The sequence below is a fragment of the Phyllobates terribilis genome, unplaced genomic scaffold, assembly GCF_046119375.1.
Source record: "Phyllobates terribilis strain yellow unplaced genomic scaffold, ASM4611937v1 Scaffold_1__5_contigs__length_1240528914, whole genome shotgun sequence".
NCBI classification, from domain to species: Eukaryota; Metazoa; Chordata; class Amphibia; order Anura; family Dendrobatidae; genus Phyllobates; species Phyllobates terribilis.
In genome coordinates this window covers 1,012,537,728-1,012,558,860 of record NW_027362761.1, presented here as the reverse complement: position 1 = coordinate 1,012,558,860, position 21,133 = coordinate 1,012,537,728, and the positions used below count along the sequence as shown (strand labels likewise).

General features: G+C 43.2%; 1 protein-coding gene across 5 annotated transcripts in view; it reads left to right on the top strand.

The window, feature by feature from the left end:
• PALLD (palladin, cytoskeletal associated protein) overlaps positions 1-21,133 on the top strand; it is a 542,838-nt gene that overhangs the window by 479,341 nt on the left and 42,364 nt on the right. For all 5 annotated transcript variants that reach the window (XM_073644159.1, XM_073644168.1, XM_073644184.1 and 2 more), the window contains 4 exons: positions 7,654-8,340; positions 12,237-12,372; positions 13,134-13,235; positions 17,462-17,683. In XM_073644159.1, the coding sequence (XP_073500260.1) occupies positions 7,654-8,340; positions 12,237-12,372; positions 13,134-13,235; positions 17,462-17,683 (1,147 nt within the window). The remainder of the gene's footprint in view (positions 1-7,653; positions 8,341-12,236; positions 12,373-13,133; positions 13,236-17,461; positions 17,684-21,133) is intronic.

Genomic DNA, 21,133 nt, shown 5'->3' with positions numbered 1-21,133 from the left:
AGGAGCTTTCAATCTAATATACAGGCTGCTCCTGAGGGCATGCAGAATAATGCACACCCTGTCCTAGGAGCTTACAATCTAATATACAGTATACAGACTGCTCCTGAGAGCATGCAGAATAATGCGCACCCTGTCCTTGGAGCTTACAATCTAATATACAATATACAGGCTGCTCCTGAGAGCATGCAGAATAATGCACACCCTGTCCTAGGAGCTTACACTCTAATATACAATATACAGACTGCTCCTGAGGGCATGCAGAATAATGCACACTCTGTCCTTGGAGCTTACAATCTAATATACAATATACAAGCTGCTCCTGAGAGCATGCAGAATAATGCGCACCCTGTCCTTGGAGCTTACAATCTAATATACAATATACAGGCTGCTCCTGAGAGCATGCAGAATAATGCACACCCTGTCCTAGGAGCTTACAATCTAATATATAATATACAGGCTGCTCCTGAGGGCATGCAGAATAATGCACACCCTGTCCTAGGAGCTTACAATCTAATATACAATATACAGGCTGCTCCTGAGGGCATGCTGAATAATGCACACCCTGTCCTAGGAGCCTACAATCTAATATACAATATACAGACTGCTCCTGAGAGTATGCAGAATAATGCACACCCTGTCCTTGGAGCTTACAATCTAATATACAATATACAAGCTGCTCCTGAGAGCATGCAGAATAATGCACACCCTGTCCTAGGAGCTTACAATCTAATATATAATATACAGGCTGCTCCTGAGGGCATGGAGAATAATGTACACCCTGTCCTAGGAGCTTACAATCTAACATATAATATACAGACTGTTCCTGAGAGCATGTAGAATAATGTACACCCTGACCTAGGAGTTTACAATCTAATCTGTAATATTCAGACTGCTCCTGAGGGCATGCAGAATAATGCACACCCTGCTTCTAGGAGATTGCAATCTAACATGTAATATACAGACTGTTCCTGAGAGCATGTAGAATAATGTACACCCTGTCCTAGGAGCTTACAATCTAATATATAATATACAGACTGCTCCTGAGGGCATGGAGAATAATGTACACTCTGTCCTAGGAGCTTACAATCTAACATATAATATACAGACTGTTCCTGAGAGCATGTAGAATAATGTACACCCTGTCCTAGGAGCTTACAATCTAATATATAATATACAGACTGCTCCTGAGGGCATGGAGAATAATGTACACCCTGTCCTAGGAGCTTACAATCTAACATACAATATACAGGCTGCTCCTGAGGGCAACAGAATAATGTACACCCTGACCTAGGAGCTTACAATCTAATATATAATATATAGGCTGCTCCTGAGGGCATGCAGAATAATGCACACCCTGTCCTAGGAGCTTACAATCTAATATACAATATACAGACTGCTCCAGAGAGCATGCAGGATAATGCACACCCTGTCCTAGGAGCTTACAATCTAATATACAATATACAGGCTGCTCCTGAGGGCATGCTGAATAATGCACACCCTGTCCTAGGAGCTTACAATCTAATATAGAATACACAGACTGCTCCTGAGGGCATGCAGAATAATGCACACCCTGTCCTAGGAGCTTACAATCTAATATACAGTATACAGACTGCTCCTGAGAGCATGCAGAATAATGCACACCCTGTCCTAGGAGCTTTCAATCTAATATACAGGCTGCTCCTGAGGGCATGCAGAATAATGCACACCCTGTCCTAGGAGCTTACAATCTAATATACAGTATACAGACTGCTCCTGAGAGCATGCAGAATAATGCGCACCCTGTCCTTGGAGCTTACAATCTAATATACAACATACAGGCTGCTCCTGAGAGCATGCAGAATAATGCACACCCTGTCCTAGGAGCTTACACTCTAATATACAATATACAGACTGCTCCTGAGGGCATGCAGAATAATGCACACTCTGTCCTAGGAGCTTACAATCTAATATAGAATACACAGACTGCTCCTGAGGGCATGCAGAATAATGCACACCCTGTCCTAGGAGCTTACAAGCTAATATACAATATACAGGCTGCTCCTGAGAGCATGCAGAATAATGCACACCCTGTCCTAGGAGCTTACACTCTAATATACAATATACAGACTGCTCCTGAGGGCATGCAGAATAATGCACACCCTGTCCTAGGAGCTTACAATCTAATATACAATATACAGGCTGCTCCTGAGGGCATGCTGAATAATGCACACCCTGTCCTAGGAGCCTACAATCTAATATACAATATACAGACTGCTCCTGAGAGTATGCAGAATAATGCACACCCTGTCCTTGGAGCTTACAATCTAATATACAATATACAAGCTGCTCCTGAGAGCATGCAGAATAATGCACACCCTGTCCTAGGAGCTTACAATCTAATATATAATATACAGGCTGCTCCTGAGGGCATGGAGAATAATGTACACCCTGTCCTAGGAGCTTACAATCTAACATATAATATACAGACTGTTCCTGAGAGCATGTAGAATAATGTACACCCTGACCTAGGAGTTTACAATCTAATCTGTAATATTCAGACTGCTCCTGAGGGCATGCAGAATAATGCACACCCTGCTTCTAGGAGATTGCAATCTAACATGTAATATACAGACTGTTCCTGAGAGCATGTAGAATAATGTACACCCTGTCCTAGGAGCTTACAATCTAATATATAATATACAGACTGCTCCTGAGGGCATGGAGAATAATGTACACTCTGTCCTAGGAGCTTACAATCTAACATATAATATACAGACTGTTCCTGAGAGCATGTAGAATAATGTACACCCTGTCCTAGGAGCTTACAATCTAATATATAATATACAGGCTGCTCCTGAGGGCATGTAGAATAATGTACACCCTGACCTAGGAGTTTACAATCTAACATACAATATACAGGCTGCTCCTGAGGGCAACAGAATAATGTACACCCTGACCTAGGAGCTTACAATCTAATATATAATATATAGGCTGCTCCTGAGGGCATGCAGAATAATGCACACCCTGTCCTAGGAGCTTACAATCTAATATACAATATACAGGCTGCTCCTGAGGGCATGCAGGATAATGCACACCCTGTCCTAGGAGCTTGCAATCTAATATACAATATCCGGATGTAGCTTACTGGGTGTGTGTGCGGTGGAGCAGGGTCACAGTAGGCCGGTGTTGGCGGGCCCTGGGCTCTTATAAAATGTCGGCGCCGGTGAGCAGAGTCCCTTTTCTTATTGATTGCCCTGCAATGGGCTTTGGGAAAATGGGCGCTGGAGGCGGTGCTTGCATCTCCCGAGATCTCAATCTGCGCATGTGCTGCTTCCAGCGGCCATTTTCCCAAAGCCCACTGCAGGGCAATCAGTAGGAAAGGGGACTCTGTTCACCGGTGCCGACACCTTTTGAGAGCCCAGGGCCCGCAGCATCCTGCCACCGCCAGCCCCCTGAAGCAGCGACCCTGCCTCCTGTGAAACCCGCTCCACCACCGCCGCCCCCCTGTAACCTACTGTTAAAGAGACTATAAGAGGCACCACCATTTTATTTAAAAAAAATTATATTCCACCCCAAAATTTGGGGTGCTTCTTATAGTCTGCAAAATATGGTAATGGTAATGGCAATGCAAGTCTGTGGGTCTGTGAAAAAATTGGACCGCACTTTGATGACATCTGAGTGTGGTCCGATTTTCAACAACTGACAGAAGGGAGAACGTGAGAAACCTCCTTTTTCTCCTCTCCACTTCTGAGAAAAACTGATGCCGCTCTGATCAAAGTCTGATCAGAGTCTGTAACTCTATTACTCCAGTTGCCGGTGCCTCAATTCTGCTGATGATATCCTGTGGTCCCAGGTCTGGTCCTCCTGCTGCCATCAAGCTACTGCGTTCTCCATTGTTCCTGCTCGGCCGTCCTGCTGCGCCACCGTCATCTGTCCGTGCTTCATTACAGCTGCTCATCTCAACTAGATGAGACATAACACCTATCATTACAAAAAAGAGGATTCAATGATAGGTCCTATATAAGGAATCATCCTGATACACGAGAGAGAACACGTCGCTCAGATGTTTCCTTAGATTTTTTAGGGGTAAATGGTGCAGTTCTAAACCTCACCACAAACATCCCACAGCTACACATGGTGTGAATGGGGCCTTAGTGTTCAGTGAAGAGCTGCCTACCTGGACTTGTCTTCCTCAAGCTGCTGCCTCTGGGACACAAGATGGTTCAGGATTAGAACTGTATGCATTCTGTACCAATTGTGATGTCATGTGATATCTATGATGTCATGTGTCCGGTGATGTCATAATAACTGCCACTGCTGTGTTATGTATCGTGTTTCCAACATCAAGATAGAGTTGAATTAAAACAACAAAATCACAGGCTGCAAATAACCACCAGCTTCATTTTTAATGGAGTCATGACGCACTTTATAGCCTAAATATTTCCACCCTTTTATCCTAATCCTCATCACCTATTACTCTATGAACAAAAGGAAAACACAGGACTCCATACTGCGATTCCTGATCACCATAAACCGTCAGTTCCCGGTCACTCCTGACAATGGAGACTGGTAGCAGTCTGCAATTACATTCATGTTATGAAAACGCTACGTTCTGACATTAATGGCAAAGCTACCCAAATATGGAGCCAAATAGAGTGGTCTCAACTGGCCCACCCCTTTGTATATGCTTTTATTAGAGCACATGGGTGTGATAGAGGGAAAAACCAGCCGATTGCTGAGGGGGGTCTTCAAGACCTCTGACAGATGATCAGTTGATCGACCAGCAAGTCCTCATTTAGGGAAGGGGTTCTCCACATTGGTAACCCCTGTAGGCCGGGCTCACACTGCCTTACTAAAGCATCCAAATGTGCAGATTTTCCTTAGAATCTGGTCAATAACATTTTTTTAAATCACAGAATCATTAGAACAATCACAGCACAGGACACAGGATCCAGCGCTTTCTGCTGACATTTTCAGGTGAATGATGCGGTTCTGAATCCCACTACTAGCCCCCCATCTATACAATGTAGGAGTGAGGTCCTAAGTGAAGAGTTCCCTACCTGGACTTGTTCCCTTCAAGCTGTCGGGCTCTAATGAAACAAGATGGCTCAGGTGTTACACTCTGTACATTCTATACCAATTGTGATGTCACATGATCTCTATGATGTCTATGTGCTTTGTGATGTCATCAAAACTGCCTGTTTAACCCCTTCCCACCCAATGATATACTTTGATTTTGTGAACAGGTTATTTGGATGCAACGGCGCAGACATGAAGGAACTTTAGTAATCATCCAAAACTACTTATTCTTCTACCACTGAAAAGAAATATAAATATAGGGACACTAATATATATATATATCAAAGCAAAAGGTGGCTACTTTGAAGAACCTAGAATATAAGACATATTTTCAGTGGTTTCACACTTTTTTGTTAAGTATATAATTTCACATGTGTTAATTCATAGTTTTGATGCCTTCACTGTGAATGTACAATTTTCATAGTCATGAAAATACAAAAAAGTCTGTACTGTATGTGTATATATATATATATATATATATATATAATATATAGTCGGATTGGCCCACCAGAGGATCCTCCAGTGGGTGCTGGCACTGTCAGCTGTCTACAGACTACAGCTACAGGCTCAGCGGTGATGAGATGCCAGCTGATCGGATCAGTCTTCCGCCATCCTGGTATAATGTCCTCCACCCTGGTATAATGTTCCCCCAGCCGGGAGCTGACTTCTGTGGGCAGCCAAGGGCAGCGCACGACGCCACTGCCATGTGCAACCCATCATTGGCGAGCCGACATCTGCTGCAAGCCTCTGATTGTCCGGCAGCGCGCATTGCAGTGCAGGGAGCCGGCGGGTCTCTGCATCACAATACATTTCAACAGAATGTACATCAGAGGACGCACATCCAGGTGAAATTGGTTTTGGTGGGTCAGGCTCCAGCATGGGTCTGGTTGCACCCTCTATGACCACGATCATTACCCCCTGCTTATTTTGTATGTTTTAATATAACAGTATTGCAGTATAGAGTGGAATAATGATCTCGTATGAATCCAGCCTATGCTGGATGTCACAAGAGTATCAAGATGGGGGCGCACAGCTGCATGGTAACCATACAGGCACATGCACGCTGTATAACACACTGGTTATATGCTGCGTGTGAAGCGGGCTCCACTCCTGAGCCAACTCCACACATGCGGACCCTGCTGTGGACGTACTGGCATTGTTCTTTCATCTGTGTCAAGGGATTAATATTTTGAATTGATTTTATGTATGTGCATGGGGAGAGAGGAGCGCCCTTATCGGCACTGGCTGTCTTAAAAAAGGCACGGAACAAATGCATTTATATTAGAACCTTTTCTACATGCATAAAAAGTTTCAATTTGTAAAAAAAATTATTTAACTATGCAACATTTGACACACTGGATGTCAGCTCTTTTTTTTTTTTTTTTTAACATCGAGACGTTTGCTACCATGCTTAAATAATTTGCACCATTATCATTCGAGACGAAATATGATAAATATGGAATAATGGAGTTGAAGTGAATACACAAGATTTGGCTCAAATTACTCCTTTTTTGATAAATGTGAACCATTGTGTTTTTATGTTAGAGCACAGTATTACCATGTTTTACCACACAATTGGTGGGCTTGTACTATTTCTATGTAGCTACATAGTGGGTCCCAGGAATGATTTTCTCTGGTGGGCCCAATGCACAGCAGTCCGATGCTGACTACAATATATATTTCCTAAAATAAAAAATTCTCAAAGCTTTCCTTGCTATAACCAAACATCTGTAAGCGTTTTTAAGGTCAACTTTACGGGGTTTAAAATTCCCCAATTGCCCATCTCCACTTTTTGTTTAATAACACGTATTGGTTATCTGGTGATTATGAAATAATCATGTAGTTTCTCCAAAGCTTTTTTCCATGCTCTTAAGTCAAAATGTATCAGTGAGCTCCTTCTTTCATTAGTAAAGTATGGTGAATGGCTTCAGATAATTATATATTAATGTTTATAACCATAAATAATACTCTGGACTTCTCATATTATTTGGCCTATAATTTGTAATAATAGCATGGCCATTTTATAGTATCATTGGAAAAACTATTAATCCCCATAATTACTGTTTAGTGGGTTTACATTTCTGGGCTATATACTTCGACATAAAATGTTCTCTGTGAACCTCCTATTTTTATTTTTTAGCTTTATTGTACCCACATGTACTTCCCATATTGCTGCAGGTTCCATAATAGTCCATAATGAAACTAATAATCAGTGATGTTATAAAGTACAACAATATGACGTGGACAGTGCAGTCAAAGGAGAAAATGAAATAATGTTCTCATTTTCAGACCTGGCACTGAATGTCGAGGTTCCTGCGCTCACTACTTGGCTTCTGGGATTTGTCCATTCTTGATTCAGGAGAGATGACACATGTTCACCACATCTATATCTTATCTGTCTTACTATCACTGGCTTCAGCCCTGAATCAAGCAGGAATTTCTAACTACCTTTTCGTTTCATGTAGGAGAAATTTACGATCAAGGTTAAGTTGAATATGAATAGTGCAGCATTCCTTCTGTGACTTCAGTTCTCCACTGCTCGAATGCCATACATACTATTGCCCTGCTCATATTTTTTTCTTCTCATTTACCCAGGGATTCTCAGACATTACTGCAACTACAGAATCAAATACTTAAAGAAAAAGAATCTGCTGCCGTGAAACAACAAGCAAGTCTTCAGCAGAGTACGCCACCTTCACCTTCTTTCCCTCCTCCACCCTCCATCCAGGAGCTCGAGGCCAGTCAGTTTATCCCTTCACCGGCACAAATGAGCGTTCTGAACTCTCACAGTTCTCCGGCGATGCAACCAGCAAGCTCTTTTAACTACGCTCGTCCTAAACAGTTTATTGCTGCTCAGAACATGAGTTCCACCCCAGGCTTTGTGACACCATCTTCTGGATCCTCTACCTCCAGCCTGCCTTCTCCAACATCAGCACCTCAAAAACAGTTTGGTAGAGCTCCAGTGCCACCATTCTCTCAACCATTTTATCCAGAACCGGAAGCATTTTGGTCTCCAACATCATCATCGCCACCACCTCCTCCACCTCCTGTGATGAGTCCTACTGCAAACTATAGTAGTCAAGATCAATTTCCTCTTCCTCCACCACCTCCTCCACTTCCAGTTTCTGCCCAATCACCATCCTACAGTCCATCTCTTTCTCCAACTACAAGAGGATCTAACTCTGGCTACAACCCTGCAGCCTTCCTTAGTTCCATGCTGCCATCCCAGCCATCACCTGTCTCATTCAATGAGCTTGGTCTTCCAAAAGGCGTAATGCCACCGTAAGTTTATACTGTACCATAACTCTCCTTGTCATGTGTATAAATAATTATAATAACATTTTAAAACTATTGAATTTATTATAGCAGAAATCATTATTATAACATACACATTTACTTAAATTACATGATGAAAACTATCTTAGTTGTCAAAATAATTGTACCATGAATGTGCTTTATCTTCATAAAATTCCTGTTGTCTGGGGTTTTATTAACAAAGACGCCTATTTTTCTAGGTGACCATGACTATCACTATCACACTATTTTGCTGAATGATTTGTTAAATGATTTACAAACTGCATGGACATTTTCCTTAAATGCATATGTTTTTATACTTCTCATTTCTTTTGTAATAAAGTTTCATCAAAAACTTTGGAACATTTGACTTCTACAGCCTCTAAGGATCACAGTACATATCAGATTGAGAAACCATGAAATTCATCATTAAAGTTTGTCTTGACAGTAGGGATTGTTACTCTTATGTCTTTTCTTCTGGATTATCCCCTGAACTGATTTATAAATAAACTTTTAACTTTTTGTTAGTCATAAATAAGCTTAGAAGATGGTTCAAGAGAAGATAAATTAGAAACTCTGCTTCAGATTTCACTGTTAAATCCTTTCTCAGTCTGCTATGTACCGTGATGCACAAAGGCTGTAGAACGTCTAAACGTGATGTTTAGCCAAAAAATACAGGGATTTAAGTAAAAAAATGTCCAAAGGTATACATGTTGCTCTACAAAGCTAGAGTGACATTTGTGTAAAAGGTAGGCAATAGTCACATCACATGAAAGAACGGCTTAATATACTGTTGGTACTGAAGTTACTATGTGGTTTATATAATTTTGCCAAGAATGCTACAATGCAAAAAGCCAAGTGCATGCGACACATTGTATGTAGGATGATAATTTTGGTGAAAGGCTTCAATGCAAGACAATTTTATCTAGGAGGCAGCTTGCTGCACCGTTAACCAGGTAGATTAAAAGTCATTTTCTTAAACCCAGCAATCCCCTAGTTTAAAACAAAGGAGACTTAATGGAGACTATTTTTTTCTGCCGTTAAAAACTTAGGGGAGTGCTGTTGCACATTTTTTTTATTTTTTATCTCCATTAATACAATATTCCAGACCAGTGCAGCCGGTGAGCCAAATCCAGCTTTTTGGTTGTTCCTATCTTGCCCACGAACTGGGACAACCAAAGGGACGGATACAGTGGCGCACTGTACCACTGAGCCGCCGCTCCCGCCTGGCACCTCTGGGATACGGACACTGTTAAATACAAAAGTGGAATAGGAAGCCATCAGTTCTTTCTTCCTCCCTTCAACCTGCACATCTGAGTCTCAGCACAGCAGCCATGATAATGTCACTAGTTCACACCTGCTGGGCAGATCCTCAGTTAACACAGTATACAGAGCAGAGCATCATGGGAATGGGGCTAGGTGAAGATTTTTATTTTGTCAGTATTTGGGGGGAAGGCTTCGGTACCATCATTCTGTGTGAAAGGAGCTGTTGGACCATCATACCATGTGTTTGGGGTGGCTGTGTGTGTGGGGTCAATCCTACTATTTGTAGGGAGCTGTGTGTGGGGGGCATCATATTGTTTGTGGGGGAATTGCACTGTGTTGGGGGACTGTGGGGTCATCATACTGTGTGGGTGTGGGGGACTGTGGAGTCATCAACTGTGTGGGTGTGGGATCCATCATACGGTTTGTAGGGAGCTGTGTGTGGTGGGCATCATATTGTTTGTGGAGGAATCACTGTGTTAGGGAGGATGTGGGGTCAACATACTGTGTGGGGGCATCATACTGTGTAGGTGGAGCTGTTGATCAAGGTACATCCAGACTTATACTTCGTGCTGAATAACAGGAGTGCTATGATTTACAGCTTTTGTAGAGTTTTCAAAAATAAGTACATTTTGTATGGTTTGATTAGTTGCTGCTGATGCGAATACATGTTACAATAAGGTGTATTCAAACGTATTCGCAATAGCAGTGAGTCAGCATACTTAATTCTGCTCAATATTAAGTGATAAAACGTAATAATGAGCAGAATTAAGCTTGGCCAGTCGGTTCCCCCCTCACAACAGTAACGGTCTCTCACGTGGCCCCTTGGAAGAACTAATTGCCCACCTCTGCTGTAGACAGTAAATGGAGGATAGTTAATAACTTGCTAAGATGGGGACCCCATTAAAGCATAATCATTCTACATTATAATCGTATTGACTGACTGAGCATGTATTTACTGATCCAGATCCATAAAAGTTATGAAAAAGTTGGATAGTTTTAAAAAAAAAGATTAAATTAAAAGTGGAAACATCACTATTAGTGTGTAACCAGCAAGGAATTTCCAGTGGGTATTGAGAGCAATCTGGATTTGGTTCCAGTAATTCCCGCTGCCCTGATAGTCAGCATCACATGTGATGTCCTAACCAAGGTGCTGCAATCCAGCCTCTAATGTAAATAGTGGATATACGGTAATCATTTTATACGCTGCGCTTGGCGCCTACCCATAATCTTTTATCAGTATCTAATATCTCACAGGCACGATCTATTCAAGATTGGACATGATTCAATTTTCCATTATTTCCCTTAGGGAAGCTGGATTTGTATCCTCTCCAGTCAGAGCCATGAATATTAGTAGTGGAAAAATATTGCAAATGTTTATTTTTAGAATTTACTATTGTGAAGGTTGCAATTCTAGTATTTGTATGGATGCATTGCTGTGTGACCAGTTCAGGGTTCAGGAACTAGAAATGTGTCATTTTAAATAGTTTAATTCCATCTTTAAAGGGTCTGTCACCCCTCCAAAACACAATTTAAGCTTAGTACTCAGTCTTATAGGGGATGTATCCCCCATAAAAATCATAGCTTTAGTGTTATTATTCATTTTTGCCTTTTAGGCTGCACAAAGTGCTGGTTAATCAGTATGCAAATTTTGGTGCTGGGTGCACACTTGCAGTGGCCCAAGCTCAGTATATCTTGATTGACAGCAAGCGATGCCTGAACAGCATCCTCCTACTTGCGCGAGCACACTCGACAGTTCAGGAACCACCATGTGCGCATTTAGACTACTACTGCTACGGATGCTCGCTCCTCTCCCAAGTGTATTGGCGTAGCGAGCAGCCACTTATGTGCACTGACACTTGGTGCGCCTGCACTGGCTCCTGAACTGTCAGTGTGCGCACACATAGGAGGAGTCTGTTCAGACTATGCTCACTCTAGGCAAGCAAGCAAGTGCTGTCAATCAAGAATGATATAGGGTGCTAATTTTGGGGGCAGAATGGTGCACCGAGCATTGAGCCATTCCATGAGTGCATCAAGTACCCTAGTTTGCATTTTGATTAAACCGTGTTTTTTGGGCGCTATAGGCAAGGATATGCTTTATATAGAGACTAAATCCCCTATAAAACTGTGTACTTAGCTTATTTGGGTTTGGGGGGTGTCAGACTCACCTTAAATTTGTACTGGGAGTTGGAAGTTGTGGTTGTTTCCTACACAGTCTGACGCTGACAAGTGTCAGACTGTATAGGGACACACCACTTTGAAAAGGGTAATGGCAGCACCCAGCTATCAATTTAGTCATACATTTTCAGGAGTAATAACAATGAAAAACACAGATTCGGGATTGCTATATTATGTATCTACTAAAACAGACCTGTCCAGAGAGCTCTGTAGCTCAATGTATTATACCTCATATTTAGCTAACTGCGACCAATTTTTCCCAGACTTTTGTCTATTTTTATGAAATTAGCATCAGGCCAAAGACGCTGTCAACATGTCATTTGTCTCCCACCCCCAATCTACACACACATCCCTGCACAAAACCAGTAATAATGTTATGTATGTGACTCTGCTGGATGAATAGTGTAAGTGACTACTGCCATATTCTCTGTTTCCTCTGTTAGTGGCTTTCCAAAGAAGGCTGGCCGGACTGCCCGTATAGCATCTGACGAGGAGATTCAGGGAACAAAAGATGCAGTCATTCAAGATCTGGAGAGAAAACTCCGCTTCAAAGAGGAACTCCTAAACAACGGGCAACCGGTACTGTTATGTAGGATGTCCTCCTACCTCCTGCCTTTCCATTGCAGTTTTAGGACACTTAAAGGGGTTCTTCTTGCATTTGATATTGATGACCTACCCTTATGATAGGTCATCAGTATTAGATTGGGGGGAATTTGAAACCATCACCGATCAGCTGCTAGCAGTTTTGGTGGCGGCCGGATAAAAACATAGGCAGTGTAGCTCTGTTCAATCTCCATTCAATGTGTAACGTCTGCTGCCGAGCACTGCAGAACATCTCCTATTCCAGAGAGTAGGAGCTGATCTGCTGTACCCCACAATGAATGCTACACATTGAATAGAGCTGCTGAGTCTGTTCAGTGTTTTTATACAACGTCTGCCACAGCTATTAACAGCTAATCGGTGTATGTGCTGGGTGCTGGACCCTCATTGATATGATAGTGATGACCTATCCCAAGGGTCAGTCATCCATATCATATGTTAGAGAACCCCTTTAAGTAGAATGACATCTTAGTGCCTTCAAACCACTGAGATTGAGAGTTGGCAGTGATCTTGCAGCATATAATTTAGTGCTGCCCATTTTGGTTAGATAATGACCATCACGAGTGACTCCTAAAGACAACAGCACATCTGTCGAATGCCCTGTTAGGTAAAGTAAACATTACAGCTGGAAGTCCCCTACGTGGGACCCTCTATGGGCCACAACAGTTGATTTTGCTGTTTCCCATTCGCACTTATGTGAATAGGATTTGTTAATCTACTTTCTTGGTATCTCTCCTAAGAAATTGACATATGAGGAGAAAATGGCCCGACGACTGCTTGGCGCTGACAATGCAGCAACAGTTTTTAACCTCCAGGAGCCAGAAGATGACTTCAATTCACAGGTACACATTAATATCTCTTTCTCCTAATCTGATCAGTGACTGCCCCTGTAGGAAGGACACACATTTTAGCTGAAGGGCTACTGGGCATATATGAAGGCAGCCTTCCCTGTGTCCCAAGTGGAAAGTGACCGTGTGCGCGGAAGAATAATTAACAGGAAACTGATATTTCAAGGACATTTGAAATCAATAAATGTCACGGAAATAACAGTCTATGAGTAAGCAGCCACTTAGCAACGTCACTGCTTAGTTAATGAAGTAATAGAGGTAAAGATGTATTTAGAATTTTCGGAAGTAAGTTATGGCTCCGTCATTTTCCATTATTGAGTACAGAAGGGCTACATGTCAGCGGCTCATCCATAATATGCATTTTATAGCCTTAGACATTACCTTTGTGCATGTGCTCGGCCTTATTACAGAAGAAAACCCCATAATTATGTAGGAGTCGCATTGCCTTTAGGTTTTATATAGTGTGCATTTTGTATCTCTAAAGAGGACATACACCGGCATTAAAGAGGTTGTTCAGGACTAAGGGTTTTTTTGTATTGTTTTTAACTTTTTATCTCAATGTGATGTATTTTTCTAATATATATCTATATTTTCTCATGGATCTGCTCTTCTTGGTACCTTTATGTGCCATCATGAAAATTATTTTCCCTGCTGGGGCTTTACGCCAGAAATTACTTCTCATCTTAAGTATTGCCACATGCACGGACAGGCTGAGAGTGCATGCACACTGTATGTACTATGCATACACCATGCGCAACTGCATATCAGCCTGCCCATGTTTGTGACGTCACTTATAATGTCATGTACATTGGTCTGATTTTAGAAAAAAAAATTAGACCTTAACAACCCCTTTTAATTTACTTTTATTTTAACATAGCCTGCATTTAACACAGCTTGAATGCTTGCTGAAATAGATATATAATATGAGCGAGTATATCCTCAGCTTTAAAGGAGTATTCCAGTGCTTTTGCATTCATGGCTTATGCTTCGGATAGGTCATCAATATCAGATTGGTGGGGGACTGACAACCAGTCACCCCTGCCTATCCGCTGTTTCGGTGCCGACAGTGGCCAGATGTGATCAGTTGCAGAGCTGCACAGCTTGCTCATGTATGAATGAATAGAGCTGGATCTGCAATAACTCGCTGTGTCCATTGTACAGGTAACGGGGTTGTGCTCGTCCGATACGTAACTGATCACATCCGGCTGCCGTTGGCACCAGGAAGAGCTGATAGGCAGGGTTGTGAGGTGTCACACCCCTACCCATCTGATATTGATGATGTATCTAAGGATAAGCCATCAATATAAAAGTACTGGACAACCTCTTCAAGTGTAATCTTCTGCACCACTATTGATTATATGGCAAGAAGAATACAGATCCTGCTTCTTTTTATAGAGGATCGCTTAACAATCCAATGTGTATGTGCTAGTTGACCCTGACAGATGATAGGGTTCAGGGAAAAGGCATAGAACTCAGAACTCATGCCAGATTGGTAGTCTACATCTAAAACTTTTAGGTTTATTGGTTTCTAAGAAAAGTCCCACACCACAATAGGAGAAGGGCATGTGGCGATGCAGTAACCAGTTCCATTCTATCAGCTTTCACCTTGTTTTCTACCTTTGCAGGAAGTTTCTTCTGTTTCCTCTCTTGATGCTTCTGTAGAGAGCCCTCTTGACTTGCAGAAGGTTACTATCCCCCTGTCTTTCATCTCTGCACTTACACGGATTCTTACTCTCACTAAACACTCTACATTGTGTTGATTTTGGCTGTTTTAACATATGATGTCGTGAGATTGCCAATGACTGTATTATTTTGTGTAACCTGTATTTTGGTAAGAAAATGGTTAATTACATCACTGGAAACTGAATTAAAACCTGTGTGTGAAGAAGGCATCAGTGTTCACGATGTGCCCGTCACGCATGCTATAAAACGTTTTATTTGCATGACGCCACTGTTTTGTTTAGTTTCACTAAACGCCTTTGAGTGCGGCACCAGCTAAAATCCACCTGTATTGACTCAACCTTTAATGGTGTCCATACATGAACTGGTTTTGTGTGTCTGCGCGGAGTCATCCCCAGGTAGCCATGTGGAGTGTGATCATTTCCCCAAAGAAAAATTCCGCAGTAATAGAAAGTCTAGGGGAATGCCGCATGATATAAATACTACTGGCAACAATAAACACAGTAAATACCTGGCATTCCTCACCGAAAAGTAGACATTCCATGTTACCTCCTTATTATACTGTTATTTTTATAAGTTTGTCTTTTTAAAAACATTGTACGGTTATGTACATAGTCTTATACCTCCATTATGTGCATAAGCAAAATGTAGACGGACAGTGCTATTCTTGTCTGGTAAAATATGGGAAGCTAGTGACATTTGTGCTCTGGGTAGAAGAAATGAGCGAATGGATTTGTAGGACCAGCAACCACGTCTGTATTCCTTGGCTGCCGATGGGAGCACTGCGAAATGCCTTTTACGTGCCGTCCTACGAGGGCCTCTCCTGATTAGCAGGCCCAGCACGACATCATAAGTGCATCACGCCACAACGATGACCTACAAGTCATAAGAAGTGCGGGGATTTCAACAGGTAGCAGGGGGTTTGCAGGGCTTCCGTCTTTTAGCCGTGGTACCGACGTGGCCTCTATTGGGTAGCCCAGCTCTAAGCATGGAAATTCTGCCATATGCTGTCTGTGAATTAATATCGCAGTTAGCCCTACAACAGGGTGATGGGCAGGGACTCCCTTAGTTTGACGGTAAAGACAAATATTTACAGTTTTGCCTTTTCTTACCTTTTCTCTTGGCTCAACGCACCCAAGATGAGTGGCACAAGATGAGCAGCCTTAAAAAACTCTGTCACGAGGTGCCTATGCTCCATGCTCTTCGTGTCCATATGTGGCCAACCCCATGGTTGTGATGTACTCTGCAGCCCGTCGGGGTGTTTGTAGCATGGCATGATATTGTATTGCATTGTAAAACTGGAGTCCTACATAGAATTCAGTAAACGGTAAGGATGGACACTAGTGATGAGCGAACGTGCTCTTTTAACCCTTTAACTGAGCATGCTCGGGTGCTTACCGAGTAGCTTCGGTGTGCTTGTATATTATGTTCGAGTCCCTGCGTCTGCATGATTTATGGCTGTTAGACAGCCTCCAGACATGTGAGGATTCCCTAACAAACAAGCAATCTCTGCATGTGTTGAGGTTGTCTAACAGCCGTAAAGCATTCAGACGTAAGAACTCAAACATAATATACGAGCACGCTGAAGATACTCGGTAAGCACTCGAACATGCTCAGTTAAAGGGTTAAACAAGCACACTCGCTCATCACTAATGGACACATCTGTATGTCTTGTCATTGTGCTAATGTTTGAGGCATACCGACTAAGAGATACTTTTTTCTAGCATCCACATATCCTTGCAGAATATTTTTTCAGAGTATCCCCCTATCTAATTAGTGTATATTTATCAGCATGACATAATTATTACGGATGGAATGAATCATCATCCATTTCTAATTCAGTACCAAAAAAAATGAAATGCTACATGTTCTGCTTCAGGAAGGTAGAGCAATATTATTTATGCCCCCGCGCCACCTCCTACCCTCAGTCATTACGACTCTCCGCGTTGGTCTGCTGTACATTACTTTACTCTGCTGCAAGGAGAACTGACACCAAAAAAGAGCCTAAATGTAAAACTACCCGTAATGTAGGGGCCTGGAGAGCAGCCATCAGATCCAGTTATCCTATGAAACCTTATGGGATGGCCTCGGTCTCCCGGGCTGACATAACACTACCACATTGTTTTTCCCAGTGACATTTACAGGCCAATAAATACACAGACTGTACTCACAGACTAAGATTTCCCTTCATCCATCTCCCCCGAGATAACACATCATCCTTAAGGTGTGACGACCAAATGTGAGTGTCAGAAATGTATCTTTGTTGTTTCCTTTGGTCAGACTAAAATCTACCACTCTTTTTATTAGACGCCGGCAGGATATTTCTCGTGTGGATTGCAGTGCTGGATGTAATAAAAAGCCCCGGTGGTCTATTTTCCCAATGAGGGGCTACTTTGTGGTGAAGCTGAGTCCAGTGTGATTGAAGCTCCATTTTTAGTCTAAACGTTCTTTTACTTTAGGCCGTTACCAGGAATATGAAGCAGAAGCAACATCTAATACTTGCAGGCTTATTAAGTAAACCTTTTCTTCCAATCTGGCAGGAATACAAAGTGTCCAGCTTCGAGCAGAGACTTATCAGCGAGATCGAATATCGTCTCGAGAGGTCCGCTGTTGAGGAATCGGATGATGACGTGGAACATGGAGAAGACTTTGCTGAGGACAGCGCTCCTCCTCAGTTTGAGGCTAAATTGAAGCATTACAAGATATTTGAAGGGATGTCCGCTACCTTCACCTGCATGGTCACCGGCAATCCAAAGCCAAAGGTAAGGAATTCACTCGAATCTCTGTAAAAGGTGGTGGGACACTGCTTACTTCATTATTCTCTTTTACCGATGTTACGTTTCATGTAGTTACCTCCACTCATATCTAAATATCCCATAAAAGTTGTGCTGGTTGCCCTTAGACAAAGACACAGGATACATAAAATGTATTGAAATTTAAATAAAAAACATTTTTCTCAGGGGAAAGGGTAAGGAAAGAAACAACTTCTGCATTTCAATGTAATATGTCTGTCAGTGTAATGCTGATTGGGTGTTGTTAAACCCCCCAGCTGCCATCGAAACCAACCAGCACCCTGAGATCATATTGATAGGGGGGGTCAGCTGATGGAGTGACAGCAACCCATGATCATGTTGATTGGGGCTGTTTGACTGTGGTGAGAAATTAAACCACTTAGAGGCTGTAATGTTGACCGCAGCATCTAAGGGGTTATAGGATCAGAGCCATTAGATGGGGTGGTAGCTATTCCTGATCAGGTGGGACATAATTGTACTATCACAGTGACGTACTATTACACCAATCTGCGGAAACTGTGTGGTTCCTGTAGCATCATGGTATGTCCTGGTGCGTGAACTGGCAGCATGTATGGCACTCTGTCATAAAAGACCTTGGAGGAGCAGTGGAGAGGTGGTGCTGGAGTGCCTGTTGCATCAGTAGAGAAGTCCTTCTCTGATTGTAAAGTAGATCAAGTCTGGGACATTTTTTATAAAGGCGAAGAATCTCTTTATGCACTTTTTATTGGTTTATATTCGTTGTGAGATACATTCGCTGGGAGTATTGTGTATATGACGAGTTCTTTCTGCTCTGGTATTTTTTTGTGTGCATTTGAAGCTTATCTGGTAATAATAATACATTTATTACCAAGAGAAATGTTTACCTGTCATCTGAACTTCATCAGGGTCCTACTCTGTAGTAACCGGAAACCAGCAGAATTTGGAATTTGGCTTTAGACATGGATAGGTAATATAGGTAAAAAGAGATGATACCCACAGCAACTGAACAAACCCTTTGGAGAACTATAGCAGTAACCACGATTGGTGGCTAAGGCCTTATTCAGACATCTGAGAATCATGTACACATTCTAGTCATGGTTTTCATGGATAGAGTATGTACTCGTTTAACCCTATAGACCCATAGACTTTATCGTCAGGTAAATATCATTTAAATCCTGTGTAGTCAGCTAACTGGAGCAGTAGCTTCAGGGCGAAAATGAAGTCATATTCTCCTTTGCAGCTTCTTGCTTTCAGTCATCGGGGCAGTGACGGTTGGTGTAACAGTCACCACTCATTGTACAGCGAGCGCGCTGTTATCACTCCCCAGCACTTAGATTGACAGCCTTCTCTGCAGCGTCCGTGTGCAGCGAGTGTTTGTACAGCGAGCGCGCTGTTATCACTCCCCAGCACTTAGATTGACAGCCTTCTCTGCAGCGTCCGTGTGCAGCGAGTGTTTGTACAGCGAGCGCGCTGTTATCACTCCCCAGCACTTAGATTGACAGCCTTCTCTGCAGCGTCCGTGTGCAGCGAGTGTTTGTATAGCACAGCGCTGTTATCACTCCCCAGCACTTAGATTGACAGCCTTCTCTGCAGTGTCCGTGTGCGAGTGTTTGTACAGCGAGCGCGCTGTTATCACTCCCCAGCACTTAGATTGACAGCCTTCTCTGCAGTGTCCGTGTGCAGCAAGTGTTTGTATAGCGAGCGCGCTGTTATCACTCCCCAGCACTTATATTGACAGCCTTCTCTGCAGCGTCCGTTTGCAGCGAGTGTTTGTATAGCAGAGCGTTGTGATCACTCCCCAGCACTTAGATTGACAGCCTTCTCTGCAGCGTCCATGTGCAGCGAGTGTTTGTACAGCGAGCGCGCTGTTATCACTCCCCAGCACTTAGATTGACAGCCTTCTCTGCAGCGTCCGTGTGCAGCGAGTGTTTGTACAGCGAGCGCGCTGTTATCACTCCCCAGCACTTAGATTGACAGCCTTCTCTGCAGCGTCCGTGTGCAGCGAGTGTTTGTATAGCACAGCGCTGTTATCACTCCCCAGCACTTAGATTGACAGCCTTCTCTGCAGTGTCCGTGTGCGAGTGTTTGTACAGCGAGCGCGCTGTTATCACTCCCCAGCACTTAGATTGACAGCCTTCTCTGCAGTGTCCGTGTGCAGCAAGTGTTTGTATAGCGAGCGCGCTGTTATCACTCCCCAGCACTTATATTGACAGCCTTCTCTGCAGCGTCCGTTTGCAGCGAGTGTTTGTATAGCAGAGCGTTGTGATCACTCCCCAGCACTTAGATTGACAGCCTTCTCTGCAGCGTCCGTGTGCAGCGAGTGTTTGTACAGCGAGCGCGCTGTTATCACTCCCCAGCACTTAGATTGACAGCCTTCTCTGCAGCGTCCGTTTGCTGCGAGTGTTTGTATAGCAGAGCGTTGTGATCACTCCCCAGCACTTAGATTGACAGCCTTCTCTGCAGCGTCCGTGTGCAGCGAGTGTTTGTACAGCGAGCGCGCTGTTATCACTCCCCAGCACTTAGATTGACAGCCTTCTCTGCAGCGTCCGTTTGCTGCGAGTGTTTGTATAGCAGAGCGTTGTGATCACTCCCCAGCACTTAGATTGACAGCCTTCTCTGCAGCGTCCGTGTGCAGCGAGTGTTTGTACAGCGAGCGCGCTGTTATCACTCCCCAGCACTTAGATTGACAGCCTTCTCTGCAGCGTCCGTTTGCTGCGAGTGTTTGTATAGCAGAGCGTTGTGATCACTCCCCAGCACTTAGATTGACAGCCTTCTCTGCAGCGTCCGTGTGCAGCGAGTGTTTGTACAGCGAGCGCGCTGTTATCACTCCCCAGCACTTAGATTGACAGCCTTCTCTGCAGCGTCCGTGTGCAGCGAGTGTTTGTACAGCGAGCGCGCTGTTATCACTCCCCAGCACTTAGATTGACAGCCTTCTCTGCAGCGTCCGTTTGCAGCGAGTGTTTGTATAGCAGAGCGCTGTGATCACTCCCTGGCACTTGACTGACAGCCTCTTAGTTAGCGGTGACTGTGACCTTGCGCTACCTGCACCATTAAGATTACTAGAAGCGAGTGGCTGCTGCGGCAAAACATCTTCATTTTCTCCCTTTAGCCAGTTCTCTTGTATGCCGGCTATACACTATTTACCAGCAGATTAACCCTATATCTGCAGGGAGATACCATTTCTGTAGGTGACAAGTTTCCTTTAACATTGCACATTACTTAGAGTTTTCTGTGGTTACTGACAATTGCCTCACCCCACAGTATATACTGATCATTATAATTAGTTTCATCTGCTTATTACTGTTTATCTCTTGGCTTGCAGGCCTTTGTGTTCTCTTAAATTGCTTTGTCTTTCTTAAGGGCCATGTCTTCCCCAGATAAGCCTCCTCATCACAGCGAGTGTGCTAACCGCATAGAAGACCTAGTCTGCTACATCTGTGT